Raw genomic sequence first — 20,256 nt, 5'->3', positions numbered from 1 at the left:
ACGGCAACCCCTCACATAAAATGCGATTAAATAATGCTACTGTTTTTTCCCCACGGCTTGCACGTTTCAAGTTGCCAATGCTCTTGAATATCCTGAATGTAAGCAATAGGGTCTTCATCTTACATGTCATGATTGCACCCATATCTGATGTTTTGGGATATTGCACCCTAAGAGCTCTCCAAACATCTGCTCTACAATTATTGAATGGTGCTCCATCATGCACTGTTTTTTGTGCTGTCACGCTTCAATATCCTGCTCTCCTCCATTTGTCATCAACTCTCTCCCCAAGAATAGCTGCCAAGAGACCCTTAAAGTCCCCTATGGCCAGTGTGTTTCCTCCTGTCATATTTTGTAACTCATATATCCATTTTCCAGCCCCCGAAGTCAAACTTGGGAGCTAACACCTTAAAGTATCCTTATCCATCTGTGGCCATGGAATATACTGTGGTCTCGTTCCCCCTTTTACCATTAAGGGAAACTGAGTAAACCCTAACCCACAGTCGGCTCCCATCGTCTGTCTAACGATGGCAGGGACAATCGTCCCTGTCCATCTCCTTACTGGTAGTGATCTTAACCTGCTCACATATGGCAGTGATTCTCTTTTTTCATTTTACGATCGTCCTCTGGGACACTCTGGATATGCTATAGGATCTGGCATCCTATCCTTAGGTTGCTCTAGATTGGACCATCTTACTTCTTTGTCTGTCTGCAGGTTTCCCTCAGGGGCACACACACGCCCTCCCTCTTCCACAAGGAAGAAGTCTTTCCTCATCTGACAGGTCTAGTCCCCAACAGGTGTGATTCCCATTCCCTTCACCCTTATCTAAGTTCAGTCTGCTTAAAGATAAGGCTTTGTGCTTGAGACTTAATGAATTTTCTTCTTTGCTTCGTGATTGGAATACTAGGGACTGATCTCCCTTCCCTCGGTTTCCTTCTTTTAATTCACTGATACTTTCTATATCAAAGTTTTCTTCTTCTAATGCTTCTCTAGATGCCCGTGACGTTGCTCCCTTTAACTGAAGAAACTCTTCTATTCTGTCCCATCGTATTGCTGGCCTTGGCTCTAATGGTTGCTTACGAACAAGGCAAATATAAAAGTCCTGCTGTCTCCTTCTTCGTTCTAACTCTTCATGCAATTCTCTTCATTTTCTCACTTCCCTTCCAATTCTTTCTCTTTGTCCTCGCTCTTCTCGCCACACTTCTGCTCTCCTTTCCTCCTCTTCATCTCTGTATCCTTTTACCCATAATTTATGTGCTTCCTCCTCTCTCTTCCTTTCTTTTCTATCCCTATCTTCTATTGCTCTTTGCCTATTTTTGTACTTTCTTTGCTCCTCTGCCCGCTCCTGTTTATTCTCTTGCTCCTCCTGATACATCTGTTCTCGTTGCTCCTTGCTCTTTCTTTTTCTTCCTTCAACCTCTTTTCCCACTCTGTCTTTTCTATCCTTTCGTCCTTATCTTCTCTTTGCCTTACTTCCTAGATGCTTTTCCCATCTAGCTTGAGTGATGTGTCCTCCCATCCATTCAATTTTACAAAGCTTTGTCCTTTTCGCCTTTCCATCTTTTAATCTCTCTTTTGTAATTCTGTCGATGTGTTTGATCGCAAACTCTTCTCTTCTTTATTTTGTATGATCTTAGAGATCTCCTCTTTTCTCGTACTCTCCTCTGAACTATCGTCACTGCTATAAGCAGGCGGTTCGTATATATCGGATTACTAAACCCTGTCACCGCTTTCAGTTCCTTTAGAGGGTAGATTGCCCTGTTTCTTCCACACTAGCACCTTTTAATTCAGGCGAGGTAAGGGGAGCGGAGGGCTCAACACGTTCCTCCTTCACTCATTAAGTATCCACTCCTCGGGTGGCAGATCTTCCCTTTCTTCCTGGTACATCTTCCAGAGCTCTAGAATCGCTAATCTTTTCTCCAATTTCTTCCCTGTGTATGCAGCGTGCAAGTGTGTGGTCGTCTGTTGCAATACAGCTTTTGATAGTGATCCTCTTTGTGGCCACGGCATAAAAATCTTGTTTGCCATGCCTTTAACCCATTCCACACTATACTGTTTGAACTTTGGCATGTGCTTTGGCAATGTCTTACATAAATGCATCAGGGGAGTGTCTCCCATTATGACGAGTCTCAACTTACTGTCAATACTTACCAGGTTTTGAAAATACTTTCACCACTTTTCAATATTTGTAAAACAACAAATATGATCATGCTCCAACAATCGCCGCTCAAGCCTCTACCTTTCCAATTAACTCGGTCTATCTCTGGATTGATACCAACCACTTTCCTAGATAGTCTTTTAGCTCCTTAACTTCGTTTCAATTCCTTCACAACTTTTGTCACTTCTTCAACACCTTGACTCAACACATTAAAACAGACTAGTCGACTTTACACATTTACTAAAAATACTCTGTGATCACCCTTTTGCTCCTCGCCCCTATTCAAATATCCTGTCACAGGATTTAAGTCGTCTCCTTACGTGAACCTGTTCACATGTAGCCCAGTGACTCCTGCTGGAGTGTGAGACAACTTCTTCTAGACCCCCTTGGGTCAGGCTTCTGGGCGCTTCTATCTCTATCTCCACACAATATTTCCTGTTACTTTTAAATTACCACAACCCCATCCCCTTAATTTGCCATTCCCCTCAGTCTGCTCACCATTCGGTCGTTATTTAACTCAAGGCCTTCAGAATCGTCTCCTCCTCCAATCGATCACGTTTGCCTTCCATCCGCAGAGTGTCCATGGAAACCAGGTATGGATTTCATCAAAGAGGGACCCTGCCCACTGTTTTGGTTTTTCTTGCAAAATTTCTATTCGGCCGCTCTCCACAGGAAACCCTGCAATCTTCCTGGTAGATGATGGAGGCTGTCCAATCGTCTGAAGCTCTGGAGCTAACTGATCGATGGGTCTTGAACCATCCGACACTGCTTCCACGTGAACTTAGGCCCCTTGGAGGGTAGCGTGCCATGCAGTTGGATGGGAAGCAGAATAACTCTTTACACCAAATATGCCAACTCAGGAAGATGGCAAAGTCCTTTTAATGTTTTATTATCAATTGTTTAAAACAGGGAGTTACAACGGACATCAATGGACATCGCACAGCGTTCTCTCGAAGCATTTAATAAAAAACAATACTTTTATAGTAAAAACCTGTCATACGTAACGTCATACTATGTGGCAAATAAGAAAAACCTATGGGGGATTGTGGTTGGCTCAAGGGGAACATCTAATTATACTTTTTATAAGGGGTTGGGTTGTGATTGGGTCTCTACTGTCAGGTGGACAACTCATGCCCACCCCAAGTGCAAGTCATCTTCAAATGTTATTAGAAACAAGGCACATCATTGGCTCTCAAACTATAAGGCCCTTCATTATATGGCCCTCTACATTTGGTTGGCACATCCGTACCCTTCAGGAACATTAGGCTCAGTAGCAGCAGATAACCCAGGTGTCACGGGGTAGACTAGACAGCACCTTCCAACCAAATTAGCCCAACATCTCTCATCACCCATGCCTTCTGCCATGAAGATTGTCTTTGAACTTGTCCTTGCAATATATTCTCTTCTCTGGGAATATAAGGGAGTGTGAGCACATGCTTTTCCTAGTTCTGGAACTGCATGCCCAACTCTATTTTCATCCTGGGCTCACGTGACCACAATCAATTTGGCCAACTTTGCAGCATTTAATTTTCTTGAATTAATAAAACTTGGCACTCATGGTGTTCTTTCTTTGCACCTTAACAAGGGATGATTCAGTTTCTCGCCTTCTCTGCCTTCAAGATTAGATAACCAGTCTTGGCTGCTTTCAGTCTTGGCACAAGGCCAGACAGCCCTTCTCGATTCTTCCATGCTCCCAGCTAGTCCTCTGCTGCGACACAGCTTTTAGCTTCATGGTTTGAACTTACTAAAATTGTGACGTCGATGTCCAGCTTCTATATAATGGCAACTCCGCCTGCAGTCTATTCACTACGTATAGCCAGCTTCTAAGATTACTAGTTCTACTTGCGTGGTTGCATCTGTGCTTTTATTAAATGATTTGTAATTTCTACTTTGCTCTTCATATATGCAATCTTTTTCACACATGAAAGTTTACTCGATTCTGTACTTCGTCATCAGTTTGTCTAAGGTCCATACATTCTCTGCTTTAGCCAGTCTTCTCAGTGCGTCACTCTCGTTTCTTGTGACATCACCAACTTCTCTCTTTTTCATATTCCTTCAGGGATCTCCTCCAAGAGATTGTCCTCTCTTTGGGAATACATCTGATAGGGTTTTCTTAGTGGATACTTTTTCTCTAAGTTTCGACATGGAATAGTCAGAACGGCTGGTGTCAAGCATGGCACAATTTCAGGCTGCCAGCATACAGGTAGTGGGGGGGAGGGACTTCCTGCAGGGGCAGTTGGCTGCTCCTCTGCAACAGGTAGGCCCCTTTCTACATGGCTCTTTAATTTGTACTTGACAAACAAAAACAAAGACCAGGCTGTTTTGTTTCAGTTTTTAAAATGCCTGCCATTCATGTGAAAGGGACTTCTGTTTGGGGGCTTTAAATGCACCCCACAAAGCTCTTCGGCACAGTCTTTAATGAGAGATGTCTCCTATACATCTGGAGGGTTTCAGGCCATTGAACATTTTGGTGGTTTCAGTGATGGTTACGGGGGTGAACTCGAACCTGGGCGTGGGCCTAGATGGTGTTAGTCACTGGTCAGGGGTCTAGTCAGCCAGGGCAAGTTTAGTTTTCTTAGTAGTGATTTTGTTTTGGAGTAGGGAGATTTTGCAGAGGAGGGCGTTTTGAATGTTTTTGAACTAGAGTAGATCTTTGTTACAATGATCAGGTGAGGTGGTTGGTTTTTTGAGTATGGTAAAAAGCTCTCATGCCCGAGTTTGCTTTTGAGATTCTCTCGTTGTAGGAGTTGCCTTTGGATTGGAGAATGGCTTGTTTGTACTCTATGGCCAGGGCGGGGCGTTGAAGTGCAGTTAGCTCGGATGAGAGGATGTTTTTTTCCAGACACTCTCAGCGATTCTTTTTGCAGTGCGTAAGACTTTGAGACTACGGGTGTACCAGGAGTTTAGGTGGGCTATTTGTTTGGCTTTACGGTTGCCCAAAGGAGCTACTTTGTTAATGGCATCTAGGAGAGTTTGGTTGTAAAGCGTAATCATAGCAGTGGGATCAGTGTTTGTATGAGGTGGGTTGTTGGTGGTAGTAGCAAGGGGCGTATGTTGTCTGGCGTGATGTTCAATGAACTATATATCATAGGTGTATTTTTCCTAATTGTTGGGGGCTGATTTATTTCCCTATCTGACAGGTACATATTGTTTCTAGTCCAGTTGCGATTAATTTGCTCACTTTTTTCAAAACGTGTGAAGCCAAATTCAAAATATTTATTTCTAGGCCTCCCTCAATAGAAAAGAGTATTTTAAAAATATCACACTTCACTTACTATGCTCAAAGGGGGGGGGGGGGGGGGGTTCAGGACAGAGGTTTGTGCTGGGCATGCAAAAAGGTGCATGGCACCCTTTTGAATTTCATTTTACATTCTGATTTGAGCAGGTCATCTGCTTTTTAGTTTGAGATTATTTTGACTGACAGTATGGTAGTTGCTAAATGGCGCCCTATGCAAAGCATGGGAATCTAACCAGGTACAAGTCACATAAAGACGATTACTGGGTACATAATGTTTACCATGTTCCTTCACAACTTCTAAAAGCAGGTCTGCATCTTCCTTTTAGAAAAAGTGGGAGGAGAACTCCAGCTACTGATGAGTAAGACCCATAGCAAATGAGCAGCAGCCCTGGTACTTGCAACCTCTATATAGGATCAGGTTTGACCAAGCCCCACTTTTAAACAGAGGGATTGTGTTTCCTCTGATATGCATAGCATTTCTCATCCACTATTTCAGGAATGCTACAGCTAAATTACTCCTTCACCTCTCACATCCCGTCATGCTCCTTATAGAACGTCCCAGAATGCTAGTCCTGTAAGGTGAAACACTTATAAATCCAAACTTTTCCTCACACAGAAGTCATCTATTTTGCTCATAGCCCAACTCTACCTCAGGCCAGAACTCCAACAAGGAGGGATGCATTTTCCTTGACCTGGAGGTACATTTGCGGGGGAAGGCTGTTCTTATGGGCGCCTATAGGAAACCTTCACCTCCAGGGAACATCAACCTGGTCCGAGTGCAGGCATCCGAGAAAGACCTTGGGCTAGCAGCAGTCACTCCCACTGTCCCCTGGGGCTGGCGAGGGGTTATAGCTCTCCTCGCCTCTGCTTCGGATGTCTTCTTTCTTCACCTATACGGCTGTGGACTTTGGAATTGACTGGAATGCACTCCCACCAGAGGTCTAATCGTGTATTCTTCTCTGTCGCTTGTTGGTCCAAAGATAAATAAAAGACTGAAGGGGTAGCCGTCACATTTTAAAGGCACAATGCCACAGGGGATTGGTCCAAAGCAATCCAGCTCTAAGGGATCCAATACCCATTGTTGTAACAAGTGATCATTGCCTTATGCCAGTTCACCCAGAATGCCTCGCTTGCAGGATTTGTAGGGGATAAGAAAAGGGAAAGATGGTGGCATGGCTTATATTAGAGATTGTGCTGCCACAAGACTGAATATGTCAGACAGTTATTATAATTCAGATCACAGGTGCAGAAGTTAAATTGCCACCTCTGTCTACATCACCTTTGTGTCCCTGGATTCACAGGCAATCTTTGAACCTGCTATGTGGCCCAGCAGAGCTGGTGCTGACATATCAGTAGCCTGGCTGCAGCAAGGCACCTGTGTGCACCTTAATTTTGGCATGGACCTATTTGAAAGGGGGGTTCGATTATCAGGCCACCCTTTCATTAACAGAATGAACTGCATCATAATATTTGAAAAAAAATCAAAAAGGCATGGGCCTTTTCACATCCTCGCAGATGGCATTCTGTCAGAGTGATTCTGCAAATGTATACTTGCTTCCACTTTTCAAAATAGAAAATGCAGATCTCTACATTTCTTTGTTTTCCTGGATCAGTATGTGCTATGTTTGTGAAGCTATGCAAACATGTCTACCATTCTATGCCTGATCATGAGAGCAGAGCCATTTTTGAGAGAGTCCAAACTGATTCATACCTCTGTTGGTCCAGCATGTGTATTCTGGAAGGCAGTGAAAGATAAGGTTATGGGGACTGTCCTGCTGTCTGATCAGCACTGATAGTCTTTCTCACTTCTTCTTTGTTTTATTTCTTTTATGCAGCAATTCTCCCAGGGAACTTTAATTATAAACACATTGTTTATCCCATACTTTTCTGGATCCCATTCCCTTGGATCCTTCATTTTAAATATATCTCATAGCGCTTCACTCCCATGTTAATCCACAATTATCACAGTTCAAAATATCCTAAAGTGACTCTTACTATCCGTAATTGGAAACAAAGCAAAGGCACGCATGGTAAGCAGTGTTCGAAATTCAAATGAAATTCTGCCCTACGTGCAAGCATATCGGGCAGGTTGGCGAGCAGCGCTCACAATAAAAAGTTAACACTGCCTGGCATGCATTCCGCTGTGCAGATGATGAACATGTGGCTATTGAGTGTCCCCAGAGATCGTAGTAATTGCATGCCCTTCAGAATTCAGATGCGCTGCCTCCAGAGTGTTTAGCCCCCGTGTCAGTGGGCACCACACACCTTTGAGCACCATTCACCTCTCACAGCACTTGGTGTGGAACTAATGGCAGTCATTCTATGACAACAAAATGATGTCAGAGCCATCAATTAGACATGTCCATGGGCTCAGCAGCAATACATTTGAGCTTAAATGCCTACCCTTTTCTGTTTCTGTGAGCTTTTAAAATGATTATTTATACTCTTATTGTGGAATTTTCTAATCTGTTTCGGTAATTGCATCAGGCTGAAATGCTGCCCGAGGTTGATTCGTGTGATGTAGGTGCAATGGTCATGTGATTTCAGCTCTTGGCCAACATCTGGTGCAGAGGATCACATGGTATGTGAAGTCTCTTCAGCCAGCCCTATCATTTTAATGAAATATCAGTGCAAGCAGATGCCAAAGAGTTAAAGTGTGAACATTTTAAGTGAATTTTTGACATTGCGTCAACCATTTTATTGTTTCTCAAGTGCTGTGTAAGTCATACATTTGTCTGCAGTGAGTCCTACCTTTTGGCCACACTGGCGTTGTCTAAATAAGGTTCTGCAAAGAAACTACAAATTCAAAGCATTTTCTTGTTCTTATATTTTTTACAGGGGGATTACATCGCAGCACGCAGGTATTATGAGAAGGCCTTGACCCTCGTACCCAACAGTAAACTTCTGAAGGAGAACCTGGCTAAGTTGGACCGCTTAGAGAAACGGTTCCAGGAAGTGGTTGAGAGCAATCAGACATAGCCCTCACCTCGCGTCGCCCTTGAAGAATCTGGGCAGTAGCAGAAGCATTGTGTGTACCTCAGACAGGGCCGGCAGCAGCAGAGCCCACAGAGCCGCAGATCCAGGAAACGGCAATGAGAAAATATGGCTGCTGCCTGACGTCTCTACCTGCCTAACTCAAGGAATAGTTTGTGATACCAAAGCTGTTAGGATTCCAACATCTTGTTGATCATTGGTGACATCACTAGGCATCTTTGAAACAGATTTTCCTGATGAACCTTTGATCTACGGTCCTGTGCAAAAGGAGGAGGCAATAGTTCACCATGTCATGCCTAGAAGGAACCACGTGGACATTACGTTAATTCTATATGGCGTGAACTTCCTGCATATTCCTTAACCTCTAGTTTGGGAACCAATCTAACAGGGTATTTTCAAGAATGTATATGCCTTCTTTTTAATTGGTAATGTTTTTCATATCAGTGTCATCATCAAGGGAAACACGTGTATACATGTGAGAAAATACTTAATCCGAAAAAGCATCTAGAAGTCGTACACAGATGTGTCTACGTTTATTTATACTTTCTCCAAAGTCGTTGCAGTTGCTCAGAAGGATTCTTCGCCACAAAGCCTCCTTTCTCCTCTACAGGAGTAACTCCTGGGCTTGGATAGTTTTTGCAGCATGCAGAATATGACATGGGTTTGGTGAGCTCAAAGTGGTTCTAGTGGGCATGCAATGCATACATAGGGCCACACTGAAAGGCTGATGAATTCTGGGTCTTGTCGGCTCAGTTCATATTGCACTTTCTGCTTTTTCCTTGTTCTCGTTCTATCTCTCACTCTCTCTTACTATCCCCCTCACTCTCTCTTCATCGCTCTCCCACTCGCCTACACTCTCTCTTTCTCTTCTTCAAATAATAGTGGTTTTTGGGCGCTCATTGGTTCTCTGTCCTCACTATCTAAAACCCAAACCCTCAAGAGTTGATCACATTTCTCACAAAAACACCCACTAGAAATAACAACAAGCCCACTGCTCAGTTGACACTACACCACCAATACACCCGTAACCTGCTAATGGGAATGAAAGATTCCCATTAGTACCTATTGGTCTGATGTGTTTGCAGTATGCAATACCACACTTCGTTGTAATACATTGCCAAAAATATTTATAATCATCTAGCAAGGTGATGTACGTTTTTGGTGGGAAAACCATAGCACCTATGTTATTTGGCTAACCTAACCCGTGCCCATGTACAATAGAGATCTTCATGCTTGGCTGCAAAGAAGAAGGGCTTATGAACTGCAGCGGGTGGACAATCGGGATCATGATCTTTAAAAAACATATATTGAGCCAAGAAATGTGTCATTATTTGAACAATTGATTGGCAAGAGTTGTACGCCGCTATTAATCACTGTTATACATCCAATTTATGTTTCTGCTCATAATGTAATCACTATGTGATTTGTGTAAATACCCATCATAATTATATCCAAAAAGCATCACTTTTTTAATCAGCTTTGATGTGTGTCTTGAAGAACGTAATTGAAACTGTTCGCTCCCTACACAAGACGGCTATTTTAAAACTGGTGAAAGCAAATTGTATGTAAATTACTATCAGAGAAGCAAAATTTGCACTTTCATACAATTACTGGCAAAAGGTATGTAGAATATTTTTTTAAGTAAAAATTGGCCTTTTAGGGATCAAAAACCTATATTCTGATAGGATGGTACAATGAGGGGTTATTTAATGAGACAATGTTTTTGAAATTGGGAAGTTATTTTTCATGGTATGGGTTTTGCTAAAATACATATTTACTGTTCCCTCAACTTATCCTAAATCATCGTTCCCACACAAATATATATTTTTCAAAATTAAAAGAGAATACGGAACAATGCATACCATTAAAAGTATGGTTTTATCAAGCTTAGTATTAAAACTATCAGTGTCGTATAATTTGAGAAGAAGCACTAGGGGACCAAATAGTACCAGATTAAAAAAAAAAATACTATTCTGTTTTATTCAACCCAGATCTTGTAACTATCATGTGACTCGCTAAGCCTCAACGTGGTCTGCTTTAAATATGCTAGGTTACATAATATGCGTATACACAGAGATATAGGTATATGTATATTTATATTATATTATAGTACGTATATGTAAAAGGTTTGCTTTTGTGCCATTGATGCAGATACTACAATGATATAGTGCACTTCCCCAGTCACTATTCACGTGAATATGGACTGGTTGGCTTCTTGTGTCATAACAACATCCGCTGCGATCATATTAACAAATACATATCGTTTGCTCCCAGCCCGTCCATTCACTCCCGTCATAAGATGCAGACGCCAACAATATTTTGAGTCATAATACTTTTGGTTGGAAAAAGAGCTGCTAAGGTGCACCTGCCTGAAAGCCTTATTTTCCAAAGTAAAATGTGTCCGCTCTCTGTGATACATTGAAAACATGAGTCTCTGTTTGGTTCAATTTAAAACAAAAGAAAACGCCATTTTGAAAGGAGCAGTGGTTAAGTAAGAAATTAAAGTAGGAAGTGAAAAATACTGTGAGATCAATACTGTCCATGTCCTTCTCAAGGCAAGCAGAGCGCATTCATGCAGAGCAGACAAAAGAGAAACTTCTTCATGTTTTCCAAAAGGCCATAAAGGGTGTTTCTCCCAAACAGCAAAAGCTAGAGTTCCGGTGAAAAGGAGCTGGGAGGAGAGGCACCTTCCTTTCATGGTGGCGCATCTTAAACTGTGGTGTGTAGCGGACTTCGAAAATGTGAGAATAAGGTGTTTGAAATACCCTCCTTACTGGGCTCCCAGTTTGACGCCTGGCTCCCGTCAAGGCAGCCCACCACGCTGCAGCCCGCCTGCTTACAGGTGCCTGCAATCTCAACTGTCTTGCACAAGATTCCCCTCCCAGTCAGGATCATATTATACTTGACGGCTCAACACCACACCTCTGGAGGCTCCGGCACCTCACATTGCAAAACTCTCAAAAGGTAGCGGTCTATGCTGTCACATAAAAAGAAGACTTGCGAGTAGTCCTTCTCCTGTCACGCCCCGACCATCTGGAACTCAATCCTGGTAGAGGCTCAACGGCTGCCACCACACAACAGCTCTGCAAAACATAACAAATGGGGCTCTTTCAACAATACCTCCCAGCCGAATTAAAACCCCTCTCTCCCGCCACCAACAGAACTGCGCTACTGTACAAAATGCCGAGCCCAATGCTGGCACTCTTTTGTTGTAAAGCGCTCTGCGGCTCTAGAGCGAGGTTTGCATTATAAGCAAGAACATAAATAACACTAAAATAAATAAGCAGCAATGAAAAAAATAGAAAAAATAGGAGATGCTCTGCTTTGAAACAGTGCTTTCGGGGTATTTGTATATCAAATTAAAAAGTTTTAAAGGCCACTTTTGGGTTTATCAGGATCAAGTACAGCACCATAAAAAGTTACAGTCACTGCCATCATAAGTAGGCTTAATTCCCATCTCATAATTCTCAGCATCTCACTAACCCCGGTCAAGTATTAATTTCCAACTTTAGAGTTGGCTTCAATCTTAGGTCTGAATTGTTAGCTATGGGAAAAGTTTTTTAAAGCTGTTAATGGAAGGTATGGAGGGCAGTAGGGCATCATTCCATTCCTCCCAATAGTGTCTCCCAGGGTTCTCTAGTTCCACACTTCGAGAGCCCCAACCACACCAGGTTTCCAGAATAACCACCAATTATGTAAATAACGCCCATGTAGATTCACTGCATTCAAATATATATTTTGTGGATATCCAGAACACGTGGTTTGGATTTGCCTCTTGAGGACAGGACTTTGAGACCCTTGGTGCACACCGTCCTCCATTCTTTCAGCGCGCTCACAGAGCCATGCCAACCCAAGAGCTGGGTTTCTGCATGCACTCGACCTCTACCAAAGCAAACTTTGCAGAAAGACTCACCGAACCGGTTACCATGAAGGTCCAAAGAAAAGCGTCCAATGAATGTTTGCACAGATCTCATTGTTGCACACTTACCGACCCCATAATAATAGAAATAAAAATACATAAACTGCCCTGAAATAGAGCCTTTTCTCACAATATGTCAGATCCATTTGTTTCCAGAAGTACATGAATTGCTTGAGTTTTATGAAATGGCCAACGTCCGTAAACACAATGGTAGAAATTCTCCTGACCTCTGATTTTTCCACCATGTTATCTCCGATGCCAGAATGAGACATAGGATATTGTACTGGGAGTTCTGTAGCTTTATTCACATGAATAAATGACAGCACTTTAAGGATTCATTTAGTATTCAAAGAGTTGATCAAAAAAGACCCATACATGCGTTTTGATAGAAACAATAATGAAAGCCTAACCATTTAGCTGCACAAGCATTGAAAATCAGCATGGAACACAATGCAGGCTACCTATTAACACTGTGTACAGTGTATTGAAAGCGCCAAAGGTAAGTATATTGTTTCTAATAGGAGAGCACATTTTACATTCCGGAGGGAGGTGGCTACTTGTAAGCATGTCCTTAGAGCGATATTCTAAGCCATATCCCTTCATAACAATTTAGAAAGGTCTTCATTTGATTTTAAAATGACTTTAACAACTCCATGCCTTGTTGCAAAAATCTTTCAGTTTTATACTTAACAGGGAAATTCCGAGAGGATGGAGATTGAAATGTGTATTTGGGAGCAACCACTCTAGAGGCCTTTGGAGCTTGTGGCAAGTATATTGCCATGAATGTACATTCGGGAGCCTGACTTATCTGCCGTTGCTTTGGATGTAAGATATGCGAAGGGATTTCCTTTCATTAGGTCTGGAAAAAGGCAGAAATGCGATCATCAAAGAACAGAAAGGGGGTTGCATGCAGTATTTCAACCTTGAAAAGTTGATAAAAATTTGCAAAGCCTATGCATTGACTCCCTGAGCGGATATTTCCTAGACATATAGCATCCTGCCTGGAAATCCCCCCCAAGATGAATACCGCTCAGGAGACATTTAATGTCATGAGGGATATGCTCTTCCTCCAGATACAAAATAGTTCTTACAAGATTAAACTGAGCCTTTTTGTGGGATTTGTTGCGACTAATAGTTAATAGAAGTTACACGAACAGAGCCCGAGGCAGGACCTTTTTCCTTACAAGTTACGGCTCCATCTTCCCTAACATTTTCAATCCAACTGAGGCTGGGTAGCCACCCACAAGTGAATGCCTCAACAACGCCCCAAGAACGCAAACATGGCTATCGGGAGATTGCAAGTGTCTGAGCTTATGTAGCTGCAGACCAAAGAAGGTACGGAATCACTGTCCATGGCCAATTCCTAACAAAAACTGAATGGATGCAGTAATACTTTCTTCCCAGCCATCTCTCAATGTTGACTGGCATACAGGAGCTATTGATTATTGCACTGCCTTGGGACCTTATCAGTCACTTGATGGTCTAGTACAAGGGTCTGCAACCTTTGGCTCTCCAGATGTTTCAGACTACAAATCTCATGATATCTGGCTATTGACTATGCTGGTTAGGGATGTTGAAAGTTGTAGTCCAAAACATCTTGAGAGCCAGAGGTTGGAGACCCTTGGTCTAGTCGGATGTGGCTACAGGGTGCTGGAGGTTAAGGGAACACTGATAGTACATGTCCTTTCTGTTCAGTTGGCACAGAGCCTGTAGCAACACATGGCATTTAAAACTGCTAAATTGCCTGTTCCTGTGTAGAAAGAGCTTGGAGCACAAATCAAATTCACATGGAGGTGGCAAGATTTGATCAATCTGAAAACTAATGCTGGGACAATAAGCTGCACTGCAGGCCATGTATGTAGCATGCAATAATTGTGTCAGACAAAATCTTGATATTTGCTTCAATACTTGGCATGATGGTACCGCATTACAGGTCCACCAGAACACATGGCCAAATAAGGAGCGGTTGGAATCTGCATCTCTGCACTGGGCTTGAACTTGCAACCTCTGCATGTGATCCTTCGCATGTGCTCATGCTACCTTCACTGTGAATTCTCTGATGGCTGGAAGGTTCTGAATCACCAATAAAAGCCTCTGTGTTAGAGTGGGCAGCGTTGCCCGTGGTTACTAAATGACCCTAATGTTTGCTATCAGCCTGAATGCTCTGCATAGCCTATGAGCACCCTAGGCTTGTCAATTTCATCTGTGTTCAGCTTCTCTGGCTTAGGGCAAGCTGACATTCCGCCCAGCACAGGAAGTAGATGTAGGGGTTCTGTGCCTGATCATTGGCTGGCTAATGTCCTACAGATATAATCCATAATAACGTTGCTAGAAGATGGCAGGTGTCTGAGTTTATGAGGCTGTAGAATAGAGCAGAAGAGAATAATCTGGCATTGCTTGCAATCCCTGTATTCCCAGATGCCCAAAATAAAAGGGGAAGTGCAGCTGAGCATGTTCACTAAAACTAAAAGCTGTAAACTAAAAGCTTTAGTACCACTTGGGTAAAGAAGTATTATGTTGAACATACTCCCATCCACCTCATTATTAAAGGAGAGGTTCTCATAAAACAAAGTTGAGGAACAACAGGAGGAGAGTGGTGGATTATTCCACACAAGGTAGGCTTGGGGGAACTCGTTTGAGGGAAACCTGAACCATTCCCTTGTTTGGGTGATTTGGGATCTGTCGAACTTTCACATTTCTATGGCATATTTGCTGAAATGTACATGGTACACCCAACAAAGGCGCCTAGGAAGAAGCGTAGGCTGCCATCCACTAGGGACCCAGAGCTGAGAGGCCTGTTTTGAACACCACTGACATCATAAAAATGATGGAATAAATATTATTTTCGAGTGTACCTGCATGCACTAGAAATAGAACAAAAGCATTATTGTTTCCAGTTTGTGTGTAGAACAACACGTTTTCTATTTTCACTGTGAGCAGGCCAGAACGTGCACAAGACATTTTTTAAAAATATTGTTTTTCTGTTTCGTGGGCAGCGGTTCAGTTTGTGCTGGAAATGAGAGAAAAAAGCATTCCTATGTTCATAAGTGGACTCACTTGTGATAAAAGCGTAACACCACTGGTTCCTTTGTATAATTTGGTTCCGCTCATCCGCCATGAACATAGCTCTGTTTTGATTTCCTGCATTGGTGTTTCCAGAATGGCAGCGATGATTGTCCAGGGGGAAAGTATGCATGTGGATGATGTGGATGATTGTGGGGGCCTGCGGGTAAAGCAGAAGGCATGCTGAGGTAGGTACTGTGGGAATCGGGGAGGGCTGTAGAAGTGAATCTGCCTCCAGAGTGTCCCACAAATATTTGCAGGTTACCAAATTTCCGAACGGACGATATAAATATGGGGGAACTGTTCCATCTAACCTAATGAAAATTACTCAGAGAATGTAATATTTGCTACATTTCATTCCCATTTACAAAATCACAAAGAGACAAAACAGTTACTCTTACAGACTTCAATTTGTTTACCTGACATAAGGATTCCCTGTGAGTTGTGCTGCTCGACTTAATGATAACAAACCCTAATCAGTGCCCTTATTTTTCCAATTATTGACTGACTCGGAAAATAGGGATCATTCAACAAACGCCCTTACACCATTTGAATTCAAATAAAGTGCCAATGTATCTGAACATTTCTTAAAAGAGAAACAACAATATTGAAATTACATTATGCAGTGTTTTGTTAAAAACAATATCCTGCTGCAATAAATACAGCCAAATAGCATTGTTTCCACTGAAAAATATTTAAATATATAGATATTTAATAAATAAGGCCGATCTCTAGTACTATAAATATGTGAATGGACTGTAAACATGGATAGCAATACTTAAAGTACACAAATCACACATTTAGACCCAGGGACACGCAAAAGGGAAGGGGGATATAGTTAGGCTGGGAAGTACACCAAGGCACTTTTTATATACGTTCCAAGAGTGACCTGTAACTGGGTCTGGAAATGACAAACAAGAAAGTGAAATCAAAACAATAGCCAGACTCCTCCCACTCATTCCTTCAAAATTTGGAGCCGTTCCAAAAGTGTTCTTCTAGAGGCAATTCTTGCACGTGATTATGCCATCAGTGAAGTATAATGAGAGATATGCATTCCTCCTACCTCTTCAACACTACATTCCACATTGTTTTGTGTCCAATGTGGGGCATTTAAGCAGGTGCATCATGGGTAAAATGGAGCATGTCAATGTAAGTGAGGAAAATGCACAGGTCTACTTTTATTTTTTCAATGCTATTTATTCTTAACTTATGATAAAATGTGTTAATATATTTTATTGTTTGTGTTTGAAATTAATTCAATAGACGGATAGAAGTTCGGAGTTATAAGATGAAGCAATTCTTTTTATTTTGTATTTTGAACAACTCAGAGGAGCTGAAACTTCAGATAACATTTGATCTTCTAAAAACATCATGAAATGGGCATATCACATTGATTCTGCAGACTTATCTTTAAGGGTGGGCATCGGTCCGAGCATGGCCTATCAATACTTCAGCATCGTGTCCAAGAAATCTAAGAGTTTATTTAACCTTTTGAGTCCAGGCCTTCCCTACCAGGCATCCATAGTGCTGGGACAAAAAAACAAGTTTTGCCCAAAGTCCACAGACTTCAGGGCAGGAGGGAGATGGGCACATAACTAAATGCCTGCTCCAAATATTCCAAACATGGATGTATCTATATGACCTGTGGCAAAAGGAGAAAAGGCATACTCTTTTTAAGGTAGGATATATTCATATATATATATATATATATATATCTCGGAAAGTCCATTTGATCCAAGTCACACATTCCACAACGCCAACTAGTAGCCATCGCTGGAAGTTCCCCTCCAGTTCTGAGCCACAACAGCAAGGCATTGTGGGTATGCAAAGTAGCTCAAGTGCAAACCTGTTCTCCAGGAAATTGTCTTTGTCTAAGAGGGCAGTGCTACTTTATGCATAGCTTAATCAACCATATACAGCCATTTGAAAGGCTGCCAGGGCAAATACATACCTGGTTTCACACTTATTAGCGATATATATATATATATATGGACAGGCTTGCCTGTAACTTAACTCTCTGTTGTATCGGATCTTTATTCAGTAGTTGCTATTTCACATGTTGTACCCATGGAATACAGTCCTGATTACGCTCCTCATTAGAACAGACAGATCTTGCCAAATCTATATTGGAGTCAACTCACCAGGCCACGGTAATCTCAACACTGATCATTATGTCCCAAAGGTCTAAAGCTTGGAATGGTTGCTCAGGTTTAGCCTTTGAGAATTATTGAGCTGCAGATTCCTGTGAAACTCTTTTAAGTCTGTTAGACCAGTGCATTCGGAAGGGAGGGAGATACTGTTAAGCACTGCCATTACTGGCATATGATCTATTTAGATGGGGATGGTCCAGACCACCATAGTCACAAAAGCAGCACATTATTTCATTGCAAAGGCTAACAGCACACCCACACGTCCTTCTAACAAGCAAGTAGCTGCTACTAAATGTTTACATTATTCTTTCTAAGCATTTTTCTGTGAGCAGCATAGGCTTATTCCGGGTTGATGTGTGGGAATGAGGAAATACGGGTTCAGATAGAATGGTAATGTGTCGATCAACCACCTTTCTGTTCTCTTTGTTGCTTTTCATCCATCATTGTTGGAGCATGTAGACCTTGCTTATATTTCATTGTGATGTGCCCAGAATAAAATGATTACACCTTTCTCATTTTCTTCTGCATAACACAACATCTCTTGAAAATGACAATCCTGCAATACATTGAAGGAACCATAGCATCCTCTTAAACACCTGACGCATGAGGTATAATGCTCCAATCAATGGCACCTTTTTCCTGAAAAAATGAATGATAAAGGATCAGATTCATGACATTTTGATCTATAAACTGAGGAACCAGATAATGCAATTGTTTCAGGACTCTCTTTCCCTGTTTCTTATCTTTGGCACTGGTTACTAACGTAAGTCTAATTTGTAGTACTGAAGTTAATAAAGCGTAAACTCTCAGAATGCATCCAATGCTTTTCTTGGTTATCTGAGAGTTTCACTTCATTGCACAGGACAGCACGTAATCGTTGATTTATTTGTGTGTCACACACGGGATTCCTTTCTAGCTCTGTACATCCTTGTGTTGTTGAAGAGAAAGCAGTGTGTATCCTCAGGCGTGGTCTCCAAAGGAAACTGAGTTGTGGTCCAGTGCATGGTGTATGAGGCTACTCACAGCTCCCTTTGCATCAGTGTCGATTCACCTGGCCAGTGAGTTACAAACAATGAGGCTGATGTGCCTGTCCATTTACAATATGCAGAATGACTTAGAAACATGCAGCCAATCACTTTATCAATAAAGATTGAACAGTGCACAGTGCCTGAATGCATGACTGTGTAGGGAGGGACATGCGAGTGACCAAACAAAAAATATGATATTTAATTTGATGAAATGTATGTATGATAAAAACACATCCATGGACCAGAAACTGAAAATGCTCTTTTGTATTAATTTATGAAAATCATTGTATGCCCTTCATGAAACTGTGAGTGCTGTGCATCGGAAATAGTACCAACGCCATTGAAAGGCTAGATTTAATTTTTATAAATGATTATTTTATGTGTTATATATTTGAAATCATGTATGTTGGTTACTCTTTTGGATTTGTGTATTTTAAAATATTGGTTGTACAGATGAAACAACACAATAAAACAAGGGCTATGTTAGCCTTAAACTGTTTTCTTTCCTTTATCAGGTGGGTGAATGCTCATTCAGTCAGCAATGAACAGAAAGCAGATGCCAGAAGTCGCCAATGCCTTATACCTTGCACATGAACATATGCATACTGCACAAAAAAGCTGTGTTTTAGAAAAACAATTTTATTTGGTATTTGTCTTACACAAAGAAACCTTTTACCATTCTCAATGCTATACATTGTCCAAAACATATTACAAAATTACAAATTACATTGACATGTTATCTCCAGATATCATCAACAGGTTCCTAAACAATTGTTATCATATTCTGTCTTTTTCACTTATAAAACGAATCGTTATAATAATATAAATATCTCCTTTAAAAAGCTAATCCAGCGCTAAAATTAACAATAATTGTTCACCATGTATAAACGCAAACCACCATTGTTGAAAACACCTCGCGCTTTGGTCATTAACAACTGTTACCAATATTCTTGGTCTTAATTCTGTCAAGGCAGCGCAAAACAATACCAAATGTTGCAGAGCCTCCTTAGAATCTTCCAGTTTACACAATCTACAAGGAAGTCAAACGCTCCACCTCTACTTCATGTGGCCAATATTTCATTCATGGGCTAGAGGTTTAATCTTAAGCGCATATACCGAGCACAATAAAAGCTGTTAAGACATTTTATCAGGTATTTAGGTAAATTGTTGTATTGTAGACCAATTGTGTCTCTGGGACCAATTGTGAATACAGTTTACAAGACTGCCTTTGTTGTTGAGTCTCTATCCAGTCTTTAGACCACAGCTTGTGCTTGACCAAAATTGGATTTGCAATTAAAGTTTCTTCAGAGACATTCAAATCTATCAGTATCGCACAGCAAATTTTCTTCCATTCTGTTAGTGTTGGCTCAGACTCTTTCATTATAGAACTCTATCATACTAAAGCCACGCACTGGATCTGGTGCTATACACTTTCGATACAACGCTAGACTTTTCCAAACAACCATTGCATACATGGATTTAAGGCCCAATTCCATTCTTATTACCTCGATCGGCACACCCTTTTGTATAGGCAACACCCTTTTCCAAAAAAGGCCCTCTAGCACTGCCCATACTCTTGCTGGCAGTGCAAAAAATACCTCCACACCATAAGTCAATATGGGGATCACCTTTAAATGATAAATGGAAACCACAGATGTAACAGAAAATCTCCCATATCTTTTAAGTATTACTCGTCCTTGGGGTGCTA

General features: G+C 41.6%; 1 protein-coding gene across 1 annotated transcript in view; it reads left to right on the top strand.

The window, feature by feature from the left end:
* The window catches only part of TMTC1 (transmembrane O-mannosyltransferase targeting cadherins 1), a 1,779,343-nt gene extending 1,760,301 nt beyond the window's left edge, over positions 1–19,042 (top strand). Inside the window, exon 20 of the mRNA XM_069628531.1 lies at positions 8,233–19,042. Within this exon, the coding sequence (XP_069484632.1) occupies positions 8,233–8,373 (141 nt within the window). The 3' untranslated portion in view covers positions 8,374–19,042. The remainder of the gene's footprint in view (positions 1–8,232) is intronic.
* The last annotated feature ends 1,214 nt before the right edge of the window (positions 19,043–20,256 follow it).

Source organism: Ambystoma mexicanum, chromosome 12, assembly GCF_040938575.1.
Source record: "Ambystoma mexicanum isolate Mex_15411 chromosome 12, UKY_AmexF1_1, whole genome shotgun sequence".
NCBI classification, from domain to species: domain Eukaryota; kingdom Metazoa; phylum Chordata; class Amphibia; order Caudata; family Ambystomatidae; genus Ambystoma; species Ambystoma mexicanum.
Note: the sequence above shows the minus strand (reverse complement) of the source record. Positions and strands in the feature narration are given on the sequence as shown.